Source organism: Odocoileus virginianus, chromosome 11 (genome assembly GCF_023699985.2).
Source record: "Odocoileus virginianus isolate 20LAN1187 ecotype Illinois chromosome 11, Ovbor_1.2, whole genome shotgun sequence".
Lineage (NCBI taxonomy): Eukaryota > Metazoa > Chordata > Mammalia > Artiodactyla > Cervidae > Odocoileus > Odocoileus virginianus.
This window is the reverse complement of record NC_069684.1, coordinates 32,763,151-32,783,666: the sequence shown is the minus strand read 5'-3', so window position 1 is coordinate 32,783,666 and position 20,516 is coordinate 32,763,151. Positions and strand designations below refer to the sequence as shown.

At 46.3% G+C, this 20,516-nt stretch overlaps 1 protein-coding gene across 14 annotated transcripts in view; it reads right to left on the bottom strand.

Annotated features, from left to right (window-relative positions):
- Positions 1-3,256, bottom strand: part of CAMTA1 (calmodulin binding transcription activator 1) — a 961,599-nt gene extending 958,343 nt beyond the window's left edge. For 2 of the 14 annotated variants that reach the window (XM_070474232.1, XM_070474233.1), the window contains exon 1: positions 3,067-3,234. In XM_070474232.1, coding sequence (XP_070330333.1) covers positions 3,067-3,111 — 45 coding nt within the window. In that variant the 5' untranslated portion in view covers positions 3,112-3,234. Of the gene's footprint in view, positions 1-3,066 lie in introns of all 14 variants that reach the window. The other 12 variants (XM_070474221.1, XM_070474229.1, XM_070474222.1 and 9 more) reach the window with 10 other exon arrangements.
- Positions 3,257-20,516: the final 17,260 nt, after the last annotated feature.

Here is a 20,516-nt window from a genome sequence, read left to right as displayed (position 1 = left end):
AAGATCCAGCACTGGAAGGGAGAGCAATCTGCTGGGAACACGCCAACACAGACAGCAGGTAGTCAACGCCTGTTTTCCCGGGTCCTTAATACTATACCCTAAAAATACACAATTCCATCAACTGAATATAGAGGCAGGCAGAATAGAAACAGCACAAAAACTTTTAAAAACCAAATTAATTTAAAAAAAAAAAAAAAAGGAAATTGAGGTCAAAAGCACAACTTTCATATGTTGAGTATGATACCCACTGGAGAGCTCAATACTGACTGAGGGGCAAGGCTGTGAAGTCAAGGACTGATGTTGAGCCATCCTCCAGGTAACTGCCTCCAGACTCAGTAACCCAGGTGGAGGGGCTCCTCACCAGAAGAGCTCTTCAAGGACCCCCAGTGCAGAATCCTGACAGAGCTGGGGCAGGGGGATGGCGGTGATGAGGCTCCATAGTCAGCCTGCCCCAAAGTAAGACTCAGCTGATGAACGAGGCCGAAGCAACCACTGGAGCTACAGAGAGGAGGGGCCCTGAGCCAAGGGGAACCGGCCAAATACACAAACTGTGCGGCTCAGAGAAAACCTGGAGGATCATCCCTCCCACCCTCTCACAAAGTGTCACAGGCCCTCCCAAAGGTACCTTTTCCTAGCATGCACAACCTCTCTCAATTATTTAAATGGCCAAAATAAAACAGTGACATATTTATGGCTATTCATTCCTAGTTCTGTCACAGAAACACATATTCTTCTCACCGGCTCCTATCCTTTGCCTAAAAATACAGGAAATCTCTCTCTCCTACACCGCAGTAAAGAAGTCGAAATGAGAACTTTTCACCCCGTGAAGGATCAGGTAGGGATGACCACTTAAATTCAGAATGCCTAAGTCATGGCGGGCAGGGGCGAGCCCTCTACACTTTGCCTATTCAGGGACCTGGTGAACATTCAGGATGTCATTCTGCTTATTCTGCCCAGTACAAATGACAGAGGAAAGAGCGGCAAGAAGTGGCCATTTATCAATGAGTCTTCAGATTCCTCTAAGCCGAAGAGTTCCCAACAACCGTGATGCATATCTATGTCCTTACACATTAAGGTCCCCATATACACCCAAGATGTAGAGATAGTCTTCTAACCCTTTCAACTTCCTGTATAAACGTAATGAATGTAATTCCACCTATAAATATTTGCCTGTATGTGTATAAATATAAACAAATGCATAGTATCCTTTTTTTTGCCAAAAGAGAACCAAAGCCACAAAAAAATAGGAAGCCTCTAAATTTCCCCTTCCCTGAAACCTGTAAGCTCGAAAGAAATGTTTGGATCCCACGAGAGACAACACCAGGACCCAAGGAAGGTTCTAGTACAACAAGGAGCACACTAGCAACCTCTTCCCGAAAGGCATGTGGGCGACATGGGTGTCTCCACTCCCTTTTCTGGATGGAAAGGCATATGGCTTCTTCTTACCCAGCCAACATGAATACAATTTAAGAAAATTAGAAAAAGTCAAGGTAACAGGCTCACTAAATATGGCTGACTGGGAAACAGAAGCCATAAGGAGGATATGAGTTCTCTTAAAAAAGAAATGGGAAGTTTATTTCCAGGGAAGGTTCAAAGTCTCTTGAATGAAAGATGTACGAAGTCTGGTTCTCAGTGCACAGAAGACAGTAATCATGAACACCCAAAGCCAAGGGCACAGAAGCCTCTTTCTGGGGAGGTGGGGGGGACAGTGTCAATGGATGAATGCTTCCCCCATCTAAGAGCAAGAGTAAACTGGAAGCAAGAGCAGACCCGTTTCCCTCAGACACAGGCTCACTGCCGGGACCCCTTCACACTCGAGTACCAGGCACAATGGAAGCCCTGCCCTACATCTGATGGGGCAACAACCCTCACCCAGAGGAGGAACTCCAAGAAGACGGAAAAGACAGGGGAGAGAGAGACAGGGGGAAAGGAGCCCTGGAATGTCCAGTTCCTCCCAAAAGAGAGAGAGAGGACAACTCAAAGGGTATTCAGGAAATGAGCTCACCCCAACCCAGGAAAGTGTGCGGAGAGGATGCCTCCTCTGTAAGAAGTGTCTGCTTTCCTATTTAGAAATGACTTCAGAGCTGCCCAGGCCCCTACGACCCACTGGGAGAGAGAGAAGAATAAGGGGAGCCCGAGTCCCCTTGTCCTGGCAAAAGGGTCAACAGATGGTGTGCAGAGGCCCCAAAGATTCCACAGAAGATGAGAGGATGAGGCGGACCCCTCTGCCAGAGGAGGATCAGGGTCACAGAAGGTAAAGGGCAAGGGAGTATGGAGAGCATCACTCGCCGTAGAATCGGAGACCCCACCCTCCTGGCTGCGAGGGGCGCAAGGGCAAGAGTGGGATGGGAGCGACTGCTAGGGGCGGGGGTGCTGCGCAGGCCCCCTCCCCGGAAGGGAAGGGGGAGGGGTCACACGAGGCCCTTCTGCCCGGGGACGCTCAGCTGGAGAGGGTCCCCCTGGTGGGGAGAAGCGCGGGGACCCTGCCGGCTCAGGGAGGCGCCCACGGGGCTCCAGGGTGAGGCTGGACAGAGTCCGCCCGGCCCCGCCGCCGAGAGCCAGAGGCGGCGAGGCTGAGCGCCGGCCGTGCCCCGACGGGAACCGGCCCGGGGCAGCGGGGCGCGGGGCCGGAGGGGGCCTGAGGAGGATAAACTTTCCGCCCCGCGGCCCCCACCGGCGCGGGGGGCGGGGGGCGGGGGCCGCGCCGGGCCCGGGAGCGGCGGGGATGCCCGGTCCGGGTGGGGGAGGCGCCGGCCCTCCCTCCGCGGCTCCTCCTCCTCGCTGGGCCCGGCCCCCGCCCGCCGGCCCCCCGCCCCTCCGGCCCCAGCCCGCCCCCGGGTGGGGGTGTGCGGCGCCGCGCTCCGCCGCCCCGCGAGTCACCTCAGGACCCGGCCGCGCTCCGCCCCCCCACCCGCCGCCCCCTCCCCGGCCCGGGGCGCCCGCCCGCCGCCGCCGCCGCCGCGCCCCCGCGCTCCCGCCCGGCGCCGCCGATGCCCGGGATGTCCGGCGGGGCCGGGTCCCGCTGCCCGCCGCGCCGCCCCCAGCCCCTCACGCTCCGGCTCTTACCTTCCGGCTTGTTTTCGGCAGCCATTTCCCCTCCGCGCGCCACATCCTCCTCCTCCTCGCGACCGGGACCCCGAGCGCGCGCCTCGTACCGCCGCCGCCGCCGGCCCAGCCACCCCGCCGCCGCCGCGCACCCGCCCTGGCCCCGCCCCGCGGCCCACGCACTGCATCCGTTGGGCCGTGCGGTTGCCACTCATCGCTCCCACCACCAATCGCCCCGCACCAGGGGTCTCACTACTCTCCGGGAGGAGCGTCCTATCCATCCGGCCCATTGGCTGGTCACCACCCAACGGAATGAAAGGATTGGTCAAGAATCAACGCCCCCTCCCCACCCACTCCCAGGAAAGCCCGCCTTCCAGACCTAAACAAAGCTTTCCAGTGGCCAGAGCCCGAAACAACTGCCCAATCAGAAAGGGGCCGACACGGAATATTTCCTCGAGGCCGAGACGTGGCATTTTGATTGGGCCTTCCTACAGTGTTTCCCAGGCCGTCCAGACCAATCAAAGGGGGTTCCCGGAACTCGGGAGCGGCGAAGGGAAGCCCCGCCCCCGAGCGTGACCGTCATGAGGAAGGCGCTCGTTCATTGGCGCGTTGGGGCTTTTCCCGCGTGCTCCCGGGGCTGAAGGACGTTCCCGGGGAAGCCGCTGCCGGCGCGTGGGGTCCCGGTGGCAGTGGAGGACGCAGCGGGATCTCCGGGATCCCTCAGCCTCCCGCTTCCGGGGGGCAGCGGGAGCCGTGGGGGCTTGGGGCTGGCGTCCGCCGGTCGCAGCGCTCGGGAGCCGGCCGGCCCGGGAGCCCGGGCGTCGCTGCGGGCCGTGGGGGGTGGGGCGCGTCTCCGCAAGGCCCCGCCCCTTCCCCTCCCCCCGTCGACGCCCCGCCCCCTCGGTCCGCGCCGCCGCGGCCCCTCGCGCGGGTGCCCGGCCAGCCTGTGCCCGCCGTCGCCCGCCCCCGGTGTGCTCCGTTGTCCCCTTTTCTAGCGGCTTAAAATACTGAAACTTTATTTTGGTCACGTTGGCCATGTGACCCGCAGAGCCGATGACTCATAGATGCCTGTCCCAGGATGAGGCCGCCGAGCAAAATCTTAGAGAAACGTTGAGCCTCGGCGAGCCTGCTCCGGAGGGCGAGGCGAGCCAAGTTTGCTTCCCTCCTGGGTTCACATTCGTGGCTTTCCCGAGCGAATATTCCAGCGTCCACCGTACTCACGCCCCGTGCAAGGCGAGGAGACCAGCGAGGTTTCAGTCGCGGAGACACAACCCAGAAGCGGGTTAGGGGCCATCCTGGGGGGGAGAGGGGAGGGACAGACACACCGCTGCAGCTTCTCTGCAAATCCGTCTACACCTAGGAAACCAACACACACTGCACCGAGAAGCCTAAAGCCAGAGGAAATGGCAAAGATGAAAATGCCCTGTTGCAGAGAAATTCAGGAATTGTGCACGTGGGCAGGTAGTACCGGAAACAAAGGAGAGGGCTGAAAGCTCCAAGTTTAAAAAAAAAAGGAAGAAAAGTTGAATGAAAATCAAAGCTCCAACCCCTCTGTGTAGATCTTGTACGGTTTGCAGTGAGAACCTTTAAATCCTCTACATTTTATTTTGTCCTTTTCTACCCGTGGATGACAACTAGCAGGAGCAGCGCAAGGTCCTTGTTTGAGTATTTTGGCACCAAGTTGACTGTCAGAGTGAATTTTGCTCCAGTTGTAACAGCATGTGTTCGTTTTCTTGTCTTAAGTGAAAATTTCTTGTTTCCCGGAAATAAAAATGTTCCCCCAAAAAAGTTTTGCTTTAGAGACTAATTCTTCAACAAACTTCCATTTTATGAGGGTCAAAAAATGCAAAATTTTAACAACGAGGGCACAATATTTTATCGATTAGCATTCTTAATAGCACCTGTGTTGACGATTTGTGTGGTGAAGCATATTCTTAAAAGTGCCGGTGGCGTTGAAAATTAATGTAACCCTTTTGAAAAGCAATTTTACAGTATGTATTAAAAGCCATAAAAAACGTCTGCATCTTTTGACCCAGTAATCTTACTTCTGGGAATCTATTCTAAGGAAATAACACTAAATGCCAAAAAAACTATATGTGTGAAGGTATTCTTCACAGGATCACCGTATTTATTACAACAAGGAAAATGTGCTAATGTTGGATGTTTAATAAGTAAATCATGTTGTATCTATACAAGAGAACATCATGGTAGTCACAGACATTAAAAACAGAAAGGAAAATTTACTCATTGCTAGTTGCGGTGGGGAATAGTTTTCCGAAAAATGGCATTCTGTTACATGTGATGTGATTCTAGGTAGAAAACTGCATTTTCAAAAAAGACGTGATAAACACCCAAAAAATGACATTTGGGAGATTGTGAGCAGTTTTTCTTATTGTCTCTATTTTCTGTAATATAACTACAGTGTTATATAATTAAGATATATATTTAAATCTAGACTTCCTTGGCAGTCCAGTGGTTAAGACTCCATGCTTTCAATGCAGGGGGTGTCAGTTCCATCCCTGGTCAGGGAACTAGATCCCACTTGCTGCATGGTGCGGCCTAAGAAAATTTTTTAATTTAAAAACTATAAATAAATGTATATATTTAAGTTAAAAATAATTCTTTCAAATGTTCACTAGAGACTAGACACTGTTAGATGCTGAGGATGTGAGGTTGAATAAGGTGGTCTCCCTCCAAGGGTTGCAAAGCCTAGCGGGGTTAACATATGTGAAAAACAGCGGGTCAAGTGCAATGGGGATCCTATCACCTGGGCCTCAAATACAGCCTGTAAAACTATAGAACAATACCACTCTGATTGCTAATTTTTTGTTTAGGAAAATGTAGTTATAAAAGATATGATGGATGTTAACGTGTAATGGTGACTACAGTCATGAAGTTCAAAGACGCTTGCTCCTTGGAAGAAAAGCTATGACCAACCCAAACAGCATATTAAAAAGCAGAGACATAACTTTGCTGACAAAGGTCCGTCTAGTCAAAACTGTGGTTTTTCTGGTAGTCATGTATGGATGTAAGAGCTGGACCATAAAGCTGAGCACCAAGAATTGATGCTTTTGAACTGCAGTGTTGGAGAAGACTCTTGAGAGTCCCTCCAAGGAGATCCAACCCGTCAGTCCTAAAGGAAATCAGTCCTGAATATTCACTGGAAGGACTGATGCTGAAGCTGAAACTCCAATACTTTGGCCACCTGATAAGAAGAACTGACTCATTTGAAAAGACCCTAATGCTGGGTAAGACTGTAGGCAGGAGAAGAGGACGACAGAGGATGAGATGGTTGGATGGCATCACCGACTCCATGGAAATGAGTTTGAGCAAGCTCCGGGAGTTGGTGATGGGCAGGGAATCCTGGCGTGCTGCAGTCCGGGGTCAAAAAAGAGTCAGATGCGACTGAGCGACTGAACTAAACTGAATGTGTAATGGGTTTCTATTTTTAATGAACTAATAAAATATTTTGTATGTCTATACAGCACATACACTACAGGTAAATCATGAAACAAAAGCTCAGGACTTCCCTGGTAGTCTGGTGGTTAAGAATACACTTTGCAATGCAGAGGATGTAGGTTCAATTCCTGGTGGAGGCAACTAGGATCCCACATGCCAGGGGGTAACTCGCCACAACTATGGACCCTGCATGCCACAACGAAAGATCCCAAATGACCCAAAGAAGATCCCACGTGCTGAAATTAAGATCTGATGCAACCAAGTAAAGGAATATTTATTAAAAAAAAAAAAAAAACTCTTCAGAGTCCTCAATTATTTTTAAGAGCGGAAAGGTATCCTGAGACCAACAAGTTTAAAAGTCTCTGGGCTGGAGAATGAGATGTTTTGTTGGGGGGACTGGTTGGCTGGTGTCCTAGACCATTCCAACTGCTATAACAAAGTTTCAAAGACTGGGTGGCTTATAGCAATAGAAATTTACTTCCCATGGTTCTGAAGACTGGAAGTTAGAAGTCAGGGAGCTCCTCACATGGCAGAAAGAGGAAGTGAACTCTTTCATGACTTAAAAGGGCACTAACCCCATCATGGCATCCCCCTATCATGGTCTCATCTAATCCTAATCACCCCACAAAGGCCCCATTTCTTAATACCGTCACGTGGAAGGTAGAATTTCAGCACATGGATTTGGGAGGAGGGGGACACAAGCATTCAGTCCATAACAGTTGGTATTTGTCTTTGCCTGGGAGGGTAACCAAGAAATGGGTATTTTTAGTTAGGAAAGTGGCCTGTGTTGCTAAAAAAAAAAAAAAAAAAAATGCTCAGTTAGAAGGGCTTCCCTGGTGATCCAGTGGTTAAAACTCCACATGCCAATGTGGGAGACATGGGTTTGGTCCCCGGTCCAGGAAGATCCCACATGCCTCAAGACAATGAAGCCCATGTGCCACAACTACTGAGCCTGTGCTCTAGAGCCCTAGAGCCACAACAGTTGGGCCCATGTAACACAACTTTTGAGCCCGCGTGCCGAGAGCCCAGGCTCCACAAGAGAAACCACAACAATGAGAAACCTGTGCACCAGCAACTAGAGAGTAAGTCCGACTGCCCCAACTAGAAAAAGCCCACGAGCAGCAGCGAAGACCCAGAGCAACCAAAAATTTTTTTAAATAATTAAAAAAAAATTTTTAAAGAACCCAGTTAGAAAGGAGAGGAGTCAGAAGACACGCTGGACACACCACCATCTGAATCCTCGCCCATTTTGGCCTTAATGTTCTTCCCAGAAAGGATGTTACTGTCCAGGACCAGATGGACATACATGAATAATGGGAATATTAAGAAGTTACTTTTCTACCTCAAAACTACTTGTAAAAGTGTGTCTTTTCCTGGTCAGCATTCTGAAGTACTTAAAAGTGACTGTTTATTATTACTGCTGATGATAATAACAAAAGTGCTTGGAGGAATTCCGTTCAATGTTATGTGGCAGCCTGTATGGGAGGGGAGTTTAAGGGAGAATGGATATAGTATATGTATGGCTGAGTCCCTTTGCTGTCCACCTGAAACTATCACAACATTGTTAATCAGCTATACTGCAGTCATGCAGACAGTGACTGCAGCCGTGAAACTGGAAGACACTTGCTCCTTGGAAGAAAAGCTATGACAAACCTAGACAGCGTATCAAAAGCCAGAGACATCACTTCGCTGACAAAGGACCATATAGTCAAAGCTACTGTTTTTCCAGTAGTCTGTACGGATATGAGACTTGGACCGTAATGAAGGCTGGATGCCAGAGAATTGATTCTTTCGAACTGTGGCGCTGGAGAAGACTCTTGAGAGTCCCTTGGATAGCATGGAGATCAAACCAGTCAATCCTAAAGGAAGTCAGTCCTGAATGTTCATTGGAAGGACTGATACTGAAGCTGAAGCTCCAATACTTTGGCCACCTGATGCCAAGAACTGACTCATTGGAAAAGACCCTGATGCTGGGAAAGATTGAAGGCAGGAGGAGAAGGGGACGACAGAAGATGAGATGGCTGGATGTCATCACCTTCTCAATGGACATGAATTTGAGCAAACTCAGGGAAATAGTGAAGGACAGGGAAGCCTGGCATGCTGCAGTTCATGGGGTCTGAAAGAGTCAGACACGATGGAGCAACTGAACAACAACTATACTTCAATACAAAATAAAAAGTTAAAAAAATAAAATAGTAGAAGTGCTTGGACTTGCTTCCTTCAACTCCAGTTACTGAAGTTCCATGTTACTGGGTTGGGAGAGGAAAGCTAGGGCCGAACTGAACCCATCTGAGAGCTTTATGACTCCTCCAAGGGCGACTCACCAACACAGGATGAGGGAGAAATAATTATCCTGTTTATGCCTTCCTTAGATCTGAAGGGGCTGCATTGTAAAAAGCAATGACATTTTAAAGTCCTAATTTCAAAAACTTTCTCCCCTTGCCTTTCCTTTAATTAATTCTTTTAATTTGGAGGTAATTGTAGATTTGCATGCAATTTTAGGAACTACTACAGAGATATCCCTTGTCCCACTGCCTTTTCAAGATAAAACATAATAAAAACTTGTGGGCTTTATTTTTTTTTTCTACCACACTGAGCAGCACATAGGATTCCACAACCGGCAATCAAAATGACACTCCCTACAGTAGAAGGGCAGACTCTTAACCACTGAATCGCCAGGGAAATCCCCTTGTGAGCTTCTTAAAAGTAACCTTTCACTGATATTCCTTGTTTTCCCTATCCTGCAAACCCTCATCTTGTGGCCTCCCCACATCTGTTCAGGAAATCTGTCAGCTCTTGCTATCCCAGCATATCTACCGTTAGCATACAGGAGTAAAGACTTGTCAGATACCTGCAATATAAGAAGCTATCTGGGCCTCGTAGGCCTGAATTTCAGGTCATTTGAAATGTGATTTGAACATAAAAGTTCTGATTTTGTGGACTAGGAATCTGTCGAAATTTTGAAATGAATATGTGGTTTCCCTTGTTCAATATTACCTAAGTGTAGAAAGAATGGACAGTAGGTCTAAGGACCGACTTCTGTTGGTTTTATTTTCCTTTTAGTATCAAAACCAAGAACCTTATCCATCACAATAGGGGATTCAAGAGATGTTGTTTTATGGAATACTACTCAGTCATATAAGAGAATGAAGTAATGCCATGTGCAGCAACAAGGATGGACCTGGAGATGATCATACTAAGTGAAAAAAATCAGAAAGAGAAAGACAAATGACATATGATGTTATTTATATGTTGAGTCTAAAATGTGACACAAATGGATTTATCCACAAAACAGAAAGAGACTCACAGACCTAGAGAATAGACTTGTAGTTGCCAAGGGGTACAGACAGTAGAGTGGGGGAGAGATGGAGTGGAAGTTTGCAATTAGCAGACGCAAAATACTATATATAGGATGGATAGACAGCAAGGTCTTATGGTATAGCATAGGGTACTATATTCAATATCCTATGAGAAACCACAATGGACAGGGAAGAAGCCTAGCATGCTGTGATAAATGGGGTCGCAAAAAATTGGACATGACTGAGTGACTAAACAGCAAACCACAATGGAAAATAATATTTTAAAAAATAATGTCTATATATGTATTTAATATAACTGAATCACTTTCCTGTGCATCAGAAATTGACACGACATTGTAAATCATCTATCCTTCAATTAAAAAAGAGATGTTGTCTAAACAATAGCTATAATCATAAAATATCTCCCTATCGCCCAGCTATTGCATAAAACATACCTGAGTGCACCTGCTCTCTAGAGACCCTCCTTGGAGTTACAGCTCAATGCCTTTGACTGAATGTATCTCACCTCCATATCCTACTTAAAGAGTCAACCCAGCTATTTCTAGACTTTCTCTTTTAAACTAGAGTCTTTCCTCTCCCTCTTGAGCCTTCTGGTGTGACAACCGGATAGTTTCTTTTATTCAATCCAAACTCAGGACCAAAGAAATGCCCCCTTTTTTTTTTCTAAAGAGGAAAAATATTAAAGAGATGGGGCTTGGCTGGTTCAGATGGGCATGTCATGACTTCCAAAGTCAATAGATCTATGAGACCAGGATGCCACCTCTGCTTCCTGGAACCCAGAGAGACATCTGTAGAGCCCCCCAAAATCCCTAGCAAACAAGGACTTGGGGCAGCAGTGTGACTGGAGAGAGGGGACTTTAGTGTCTGCACAGCAAGGCCCGGTTTTCACATGCATTGTCTTGTTTATTCGGGGTGCTTCCAGGAGGCTGATGGGGATGGTAAGGTTTCTCAAGTCCCCCCAGCCACCACTGAAGCCTGGTGAGACAATGTGGAGGGCTCTGTTTTGTGTTTTCTCACTTATTTGCCTCAACACTTTCCAACATCATTTATGTTGACTCTCCATCTCCCAGGGAAACTTTGTTTAGTTGTCGAAAGCAAAATGACCTGTCAAAACACATGAAGGAAAAGCTGCTGTTCCATCAGCACCACTGTCTTTCATGGTCGCTAAGAAGCCAGGGCTGGAGAAGAATCACACCAATGCTATCTACCAAAGAAAATTTGAAGAAAAAAAAAAGTGTAGACTCAGAGGCATTTCATTGTCATTATCTTTTCCATTTTTCAAATGAAGTAAGTAATGTAACATGTTATAGAAAAACTTGAATGGATTTTTTGGCCAACCCAGTAATTTTCTTTGTGTATTAAGCTGTGGCATATTACACAGCCATTTAAAGTGAAAGTGAAAGTCACTCAGTCATATCCGACTCTTTGCCAGCCCATGGACTGTAGTCCATAGAAATCTCCAGGCCATAATATTGGAGTGGGTAGCCATTCCCTTCTCCAGGGGATCTTCCCAATGCAGGGGTCAAACTCAGGTGTCCCGCTCTGCAGGTGGATTCTTTACCAGCTGAGGCACGGGGGAAGCCCAAAGGTCAGGGTAAATCAATATGTCCTGCTATGGAAGGTTCTTTAGCTTAAATGTGTCACTGATAAGAAGGAAGGCACAGAGCATAATAGATAGGATTTTTGTGTGTGTATAGATACAATGTTCATTGTCTATATAGATATTCTTGTATATACAGAAAAAAATGTTTTTGGAAAAATAGCAAGAAGTGTATTGCCTGTAGTTAACTTTAAGGGTGAGACAGAAAAAAATAGAAAGCTTACTCTTCATTTTATATTGTTTACATTGCTTGTCAGGTACATCCAGTCAACCAGTATTTATTGGGTGCCTCTGATATGCCAGACCCTGGTTCAAGGTGCTGGGGATAGAACAGTGAACAAAACAGATAAAAATCCTGGCCTCATGGAGCTGATGTGGAAGTGCGAGAGACATGATAAACAAGCATATGTTTCATCACAGGTCAGAGAAGAAAATGCTCAAAGAAAAGTAAAGTAGGGTGAGAGGGAGGAAGAAGGAGGGTGCTGCCTTAGGTAAGCGAGGTCTTAAACCTGAAGGAAGCCGGAGGGAGCCAGGCAGTTACAGCAGGTGGAAGAACATTCTGGACAGAGGAAACAGCAAGTGCCAAAGCCCTGGGGCAGAGGCGCACTTGGTGTGCAGTAGGAACTGCGATACACCATTTGCAAAAAGCTCTGGGACAGGAATCCAAAGAGGACGCTAAAGCTTTATCACACAGGACTGTGAGTTCCATGGTGAAATCTCTGGTTTTTAATCTGGAGGTTCTAGAAAGCTGGTGGAGGATACTGAGCTGAGAGTGTAATCTCAGTGGTGTCATGAAAGGATCCATCTGCCATGATGTGAAGAACAGGCTGCAAGGGAGCAAGTGAGGTAGCAGAGAGACAGGCTGGGAGACTCTTGCGATCACCAAGACTTGACAGTGGTTTAAGGCACTTTCCTTTTCCTGCGGCTGCTGTAACTAATTACCTTAGCGGCTTAAAACAAACTAATTTTACTCTCTTTCTGTTCTGGAGGGTGGAAGTCCGAAATCAGTTTCATTGAGCCCAAATCAAGGTGCCGGCAGTGCTGTACTCTCTCCGGAGGCTCCAGGGAATATCCATTCCAGGCCTCTTCCAGCTTCCAGCAGCTATCGGCATCCTTAGCTTGTGGTCACCATGCCTATCTCTGAGGCCAGACCTTCAGATCTCTCTCTGTCCCATCCTCACATTGCCCTTTCCCGTGTATGTGTTTCAAATATCCCTCTGCGTCTCTCTTATAAGGACACCTGTGACAGCATTTAGAGACCACCCAGACAATCCTGGATAATCTCCCTCATCTCAAGGTCCTTAACTTGGTCACTTCTACAAAGATCCTTTTTCCAATGGTGACAGTGACAAGTTCCAAGGACTATGACCTCATATCTTTGGGGCCATTAATCAGTCCAGCATACCAAGGGGTGGCAAATTGTTTTAGCAAAGGACCAGATAGTAAATATTTAAGCTTTGCGTACCCTGTGGTCTCTGTCACAACTGTCATAGAACACACAGAAGCAACAATGGACAGGGCTTCCCTGGCAGCTCAGTGGATAGATTCGAGACACAGGTTCAATCCCTGGTCTGGTAAGATCCCACATGCCTAAGAGCAACAAAGCCGGTCTGCCACAACTATTGAGCCTGTACTCAAGAGCCCGGGAGCTGAAACTAATGAGCCCACATGCCATAATTACTGAAGCCCAAGCACTCTAAAGCCCATGCTCTGCAATAAGAGAAGCCACCATAATAAGAAGCTGCAACTAGAGAGTAGTCCCTGCTCCCTCAACTAGATAATAGCCCCTGATCCCTCAACTGGAAAAAGTCTGCTCAACAGCAAAGACCCAGCACCACCAAAAATAAATAAATGAATAATTAAAAAAAAAAAATAAGCAACCATAGACAATATGGAAACCAGTGGGCATGCCTATGTTCCAAAAAAAACTACAAAAACCAGCCTCAGGTCTTAGATCAAAGTGGAAGTCTTGGAGATACATGGATTTGGAATATGTATTCAAGGTAGAAATATCGCCCAAGTTTTGCTGAATTAGATGTGAAGTATATAAGAAAGAAATGCTCTGGGCCAAGATTTGACTCTTAAGAATTTTGCCTGAGCAACTGAGTAAATGGTGCTGTAATTTAAAGTCAGGGGCAGAGCAAATTAAGGATAAGACTTTAGGACTTGTTCATTCTGAAATGTCTATCAGATACTCAAGTGGAGATATCTAGAAGGCAAGTAGGTATATGCATGTGAGGCACAGAGAGGTGTGGTTACAGATAGAAATTGGGGAGTAACCAGCATTCAATGGTTTCTACAACTAAGGGACATGATAAGGCTTCCTGGGGGAGAGGAAAGTGTAATTCACTCTTTTACTAAATCATAATTTTCAAAAACTTTTTAGAATCCTGACTTTCATAAAAACATAGTGCATATGTATTGAAAATTTTCTTTAATTAGTGAGGGAACAAGTAAGGTGTTGAAACCAGTCCAAAAGAGAATCTGAAGAACGGAGATATTAGTATAGACAAGGAAGAATGCTTGCTAAAAGATGCAAAATTCACTCATAAACTATAGGGCAATAGTGTCATGTGGGACTTCCTCGGGGCCCAGTGGATAAGAATATGCCTGCCAATGCAGGGAACACGGGTTTGATCCCTGGTCCAGGAAGATCCCACATGCTGCAGAGCAAGTAAGCCTTTGTGCCACAGCTACTGAAGCCCAAGCACCTCGAGCCTGTGTTCTGCAACAAGAGAACCACTGCAATGAGAAGCACCACAACTAGAAAGTAGTCTCCACTCGCCACCACTAGAGAAAGCCTGGGCAAAGCAACGAACACCTAGTGCAACCAGAAAGAAAAAGTGTCATATTTGGGGTTATCTTTCCTACAGAACAAGAATCACTTACATCCACGGGCAAGAATCATTTGCAATACTCCCAGTTTTCTACTTGTGCTGAGTCCATAGAAAGGCAGGAGAAAGATGCTCACTCCTGAAGAATCGACTCTTCCCCAGAGGGTCCACTGGGCAATGCCCAACCCTTAACTGAAAGAATGCTCCTGCTCATTTCCAAATCACAGGCAAATTTTTCCTGACATTGTCATTCGGCATTCTTAAAATTTATTTTATTGAAGTGTAGTTGATTTACGATGCTGTGTTAATTTCTGCTGTACAGGAAAGTGATTCACTTATACATACATATATATATATATATATATATATATATATATATATTCTTTTTCATATTCTTTCCCATTACAGTTTATCACTGAATATTGAATACAGTTCCCTGTGTTATACAGTAGGACCTTGTTGTTTATTTATTCTGTATAATAGTTTGCATCTGCTGATCCCAAACTCTCACCCCATTCCTCCCTCACCACACGTGCCCCTTGGCGACACAAGTTTATTCTCTATATCAGTAGGTATTTTTCTGTTTTGTAGATAAGTTCATTTGTGTCATATTTTAGATTCTACATATAAATTAAAAGACGCCTACTCCTTAGAAGGAAAGTTATGACCAACCTAGACAGTACATTAAAAAGCAGAGACATTACTTTGCCAACAAAGGTTCGTCTAGGCAAGGCTATGGTTTTTCCAGTGGTCATGTATGGATGTGAGAGTTGGACTATAAAGAAATCTGAGCACCGAAGAATTGATGCTTTTGAATTGTGGTGTTGGAGAAGACTCTTGAGAGCCCCTTGAACTGCAAGGAGATCCAACCAGTCCATCCTAAAGATCAGTCATGGGTGTTCATTGGAAGGACTGATGTTGAAGCTGAAACTACAATACTTTGGCCACGTGATGGGAAGAGCTGACTCATTTGAAAAGACCCTGGTGCTGGGAAAGATTGAAGGCAGGAGAAGAAGGGGATGACAGAGGATGAGATGGTTGGATGGCATCACCAACTCAATGGACATGGGTTTGCATAGACTCCGGCAGTTGGTGATAGACAGGGAGGCCTGGCATGCTGCGGTTCATGCGGTCGCAAAGAGTCAAACAAGACTGAGTGACTGAACTGAACTGATATGATGTTGATCTTTCTCTTTCTGACTTTTTTCACTTAGCGTGATCATCTTTAGACCCGTCCATGTTACTGCAAATGGCATTATCTCCTTCTTCTTTATGAATGGATTTGTATTCTGTTGTACATATACACCACATCTTCTTTATCCATTCATCTATCAATAGACATTTAGGTGGTTTCCATGTCTTGGCTATTGTAAATAGTACTGCTCTGAACATAGGGGTGCATGTATCTCTTTGAATTATAATTTTGTCCAGATATATGCCTGGGAGTGGGGTTGCTGGATCATGTGGGAACTCTGTTTTTAGTTTCTGAGGAACCTCCATACTGTTCTCCATAGTGGCTGCATCATTTGGCAATTATTGAACATCTACTGAAGGACACACACCATTCTGCAAAATTAGAGTACATCACTGAACAAAACCCAGATTCCTGGTCTCTTGGTACTTTTCTTACAGGGGACAATAAACATAATAAAGAAATTCTGTAACACAGGAGAAGGTTGTCAATGGTATGGAAAAAAATAGAAAGGGGAGCAGTTTGAAGGGGATCAGGAGTACCCATGTTGGGAAATAGTTTTTTGGTCAGTGTAGATCATTAAGAAATTGATATTTGAAGACTTCCCTGGTGGTCCAGTGGTTAAGACTGCCTTTCAGTGCAAGGGAGTTTGATCCCTGGGTGGGGCGCTAAGATCCCACATGCCAGGTGACCAAAAAAAAACAAAACATAAACAGAAGCAATATTGTAACAAACTCAGTAAAGACTTTAAAAATGGGACTTCCCTGGTAGCACAGTGGAAAAGAACCTGCCTGCCAATGCAGGGGACACAGGTTCGATTCCTGGTCCGGGAAGATTCCACATGCCTTGGAGCAACTAAGTCTGTGTGCCACAACTATTGAGCCTGCACTTCAGAGCCTGAGCTCTGCAACAAGAGAAGCCACAACAGTGAGAAGCCTGAGCACCACAACTGGAGAAAGCCCTTGCACAGCAACGAAGATCCAGTGCAACCAGAAATAAATAAAATTTTTTAAAAAAAGACTTTAAAAATGATCCACATTGGAAAGAAAACCTTTAAAACACAAAGAAATTGACCTTTGGACCAAGACTCAAAAGAGGTAAGGGAGTTAGCCTTGTGAATATCGCAGAAAAAAGTGCTGAAAATATAAAAAGAGTTCAGAATTTTTTAAAAGAAGGTTCATTTTATTTTTAATTAGTGAAGGGAAGAAAGCAGCAAAATTGAAATCCTAGGTTGAGTCAAAACAGTTTGTTTTCCTGCCTACGACTTATTCTTTCAAATTCTTAGCAGACGGATGCTGTGAGTACGAGATAAATGTGAAATCAGAAGAATAATTTTAACATTCCTGATCTTTTCCCCTTTCAGAAGGAAAATTGGCTCTTCATTTTCATTGGAGGAGAGATCCAAGTGCCTCACAGTCCCACCCACAAAGAATCAGACTGTGTGTGTGACAATACTTAAGGGAAAATGAAAATCTTAGTAGTAAATAGCAACTCAAAAATAGGTCTTGAAAGAGAATATTTGCTAGTTAATGAAAGTGCTGCTCTGGAGTAGATCTGGAACTCCTGATCTGATTTCCAAAACTCTGCTGTAGTCACTCGGCTGTAGTCACTCCCCCACTTTGCTGTAGTGGGGAAATTCAGTTTTGTTTCCCTGCTCTTTATTTGGGGGGGGGGGGGGGGGCAGGATTATTTCCATTTTAATTCAAACTGGGTAAAGCAGAGCCCTGGGCTTCCCAGATGGCACTAGTGGTGAAGAACCAGCTTGCCAACTCAGGGAATATAACAGATATGGTTTCAATCCCTGGGACTGGAAGATCCCCTGGAGAAGGGCATGACAACCCTCTCCACTATTCTTGCCTAGAGAATCCCATGGACAGAGGAGCCTTGCAGGCTACAGTCCATGGAGTCACAAAGAATTGGACACGTCAAGTGAGTTAGCACACACCCAAAGCAGAACCTTAAGACTTATGCAAAGATTTCTTAAAGCACAATTTTCTTCAGTGACAAAAGATTTCTTTCTTTTTCATCTTGTCAAACATAATCACTCCCAGATAAAGTCAATTTGCTCTTTTTCGCCTTCCTGTTAGGCTATTTCCTTTTGCCTGCTGACTAACGTTTTTCTGGGGCAGGTTGGAATTAATCATTTTGCATCCTGAGGTTGTTCAGGCCAGCCAGGGCTAAGGATTAGAAACAGTAAAACCAGCATTTGCCCTCTAAATGAAGACCTCATGCTTGGACAGGTGTTGACGTGAGACCACCTGAGAAAGGACAGGCTGGGACATTTTAACCAAATAGCCTGATCTTGATTCTCCAGATCTGGGAAAATGTGTTCATTTGTCACCCTAACTAGACGTCATTTGTGCTAATTATTCCAGAACTAGTGGCCGTTTTCTGCTTTCCCAAGAGGCCGCACCATCTTGGGAATGCAGGCACACTTCATTGTTTTTATCTCTGAATCCCCCTGGGCCTTCTAGGGAGTTCACTGAAAAATCCCAAACCCTCCTTGTATTTTCACCCCTGTGGCTAGAAGCCCTGAGTGTTGATTTTCCACTGGGCATCTTCAAGTGACCTGAAACGCCTTGTTCTTTCCACTAGGGTGGTGTCTTAATTGGCCCCTTCTGCAGAGCTAGCCTCCCGTCTGCCTGCGCTCAAAAAGAAAAAAAGTGCCCACTTGTCCTTCTTATGTCTGGTGCCTTAAGACCCAAAGGCAGAATGTGGTCCCCAGCACATAGGAGCAGCAGGCTGGGACCAGCCGGTGCTTTTAGGCCGGCTGGCCAGGGTGCTGAAACAAATGTCAAGGGATATTTGCTGCAAAGAGGCTCCAGAAATAATGTAAAATTGTTCTGTCCTTTTAAAAATGGAAAATGCCTTGGCAGGGTGATATATTATTTGCCTGGCTGCATTTTCTCTCTGTCTCCGTCAAGGCTTGAAAACTACTGGCACTCCTGCCTTTTCAAGCGAAGCTCAGTGTAACTGGACCACATCTAATGCCTGTACGATGCAAATGAAGATTGAAACTGTTGTTTCCTTTGATGTGTGTGACTAAATGCTCAAAGGGGATATTTTCTTTTCGATTCTCCAGTGGATAGAGCTTCTTTAAAAATACCTGTTGGCTCCCTCTTCCCACTGGCAATGGGAGTGAATCTTGCACTAGAGGCTGGGTACCATCATGATAGATGCCCTGCTCTGGGAAGAATACCCTGCCCATGTCTGTGATGATCGTGAAATTTCTGGAGGGAATTAAGAAGCATGAAAGGCACATTAATGCCAGGTACCTGCCATGAGCCACTCAGGCTCACCTGAAAAATTCCAGAGAGCACATTTTGAGGGCACAATTGGGGAGGCAGATGAACCATAGTCAGATTCTCTAGCTCTTTCTGGCACCCAGCAGCACAAAGGGCCGGGGAAGCAGGTGGGGCTGCTGATGGAGAGAGAAGCCGACCCACATGCTGGTCATTCCATCTCACCCCCCATCTTTCCTGCCAAGAGGAGGAACCGAACCTCAACAGCGCCCATAGCATCCAGACTCTTCGCTGAGCCTGGGTGGTCACTGGAAACACGCAAACACAGGCAAAGAAATCAATAGCTCTGAGCGCTGTCAGAGCCGCCAGGCTCCAAATTGGCTGTGCTGGGCACTTTGAACCACTTCCATAATGAGGAGAAGCGTAATTATAATCCACCTCCATTACTTTTTCTTGCATGTTCATGTCAGCAAGGCAACCGATAAGCAAAGCTTACATTTAAAAGCAAAAACACACAAACAAACCTTTGGAACTGCTGATTTAGATCATTAAATTTACTTTCTTTCCCTTTTTTTTTCCTGGTAAATGTTTGCAGTGTCTCACTCAGAAAGGACAGTGAAGAACAGGTCACTTTGGATGTGGGGTATCAGATGGTAGGTTCAGGATAACAGGGGGCTTGCCTGGTGGCTCAGCTGGTAGAGAACATACCTGCAATGCAGGAGACCTGGATTTGATTCCTAGGTCAGGAAAAGCACCTGGAAGAGGAAATGGCAACCCACTCCAGTATTCTTGCCTGGGAAATCCCATGCACAGAGGAGCCTGGTGGGCTACCGTCCATGGGGTCACAAAGTATTAGACAGGACTGAGCGACTAACACTTTGATTTTCCCCTTTTCCCCTGGTAACTGTGTGCAGTGTTTCTTTCAAGGAGGACAGTGGAGAACAGCTCATTTTGGACGTGGGGTATCAGGTGATAGGTTAAGGATAACAAGGACTTCGCCACAGTTACTGCTATGTGCCTGGCACCTAGATTGGACCAGACACAGGGCACTGTGCAGTAAAGACTGAATGAATGAGTGAACAGTCAGCCAAAATTCAGAGAGTAGAATTAAAGATAGCCCTTAATGGATGCTGTATTCATCAACTTGAGCCACCATAACAAAGTACCGTGACTAGGGCGGTACGAACAACAGGAATGTATTTTCTCACAGTTCTGGAGGCAAGACGTCCAAGATGAAACCAAGGTCTCTCAGCAGGTTCGGCTTCTCCAGAGACCTTTCCTCTGGGTTTGTAGATGGCCATCTTCTCTTGGTATCCTTGTAGTGTCTTTCCTCTGCACCCAAGCATTCATGGTGTCTCTCCACATGTCCAGACTTCCTCTCTTTATGAGGACACCAGTTATACTGGAACAGGGCGCACCCTACTGACCACGCTTTAATATCGTCACCTACTTTCAGGGCCCCATCTCCAAATTTATAGAGTCACATTCTGAGGTACCTGAGGTTAGAGTTTCAAGAAACGAACTTGGGGGAAACACAGTTCAACCCATAACTTACAGGGACTGTGGTCACACTAACATTCAATCTTTGGTGCTTCTTAAAAGAGCACTGGTGAGGTGCTCTGTGACAACCTCCCAGTAGTGGGATGGGTGGGGAGTCGGGGGAGTTTCAAGATGTAGAGGACATATGTATACTGAAGATCCCCTGGAAAAAGAAATGGCTACCACTCCTGTATTCTTGCCTGGAGAATCCTATGGACACATAAGCCTGGCAGGCTCCAGTCCATGGAGTCCCAAAGAGTCAGAGAGGACTGACCCACTAACACA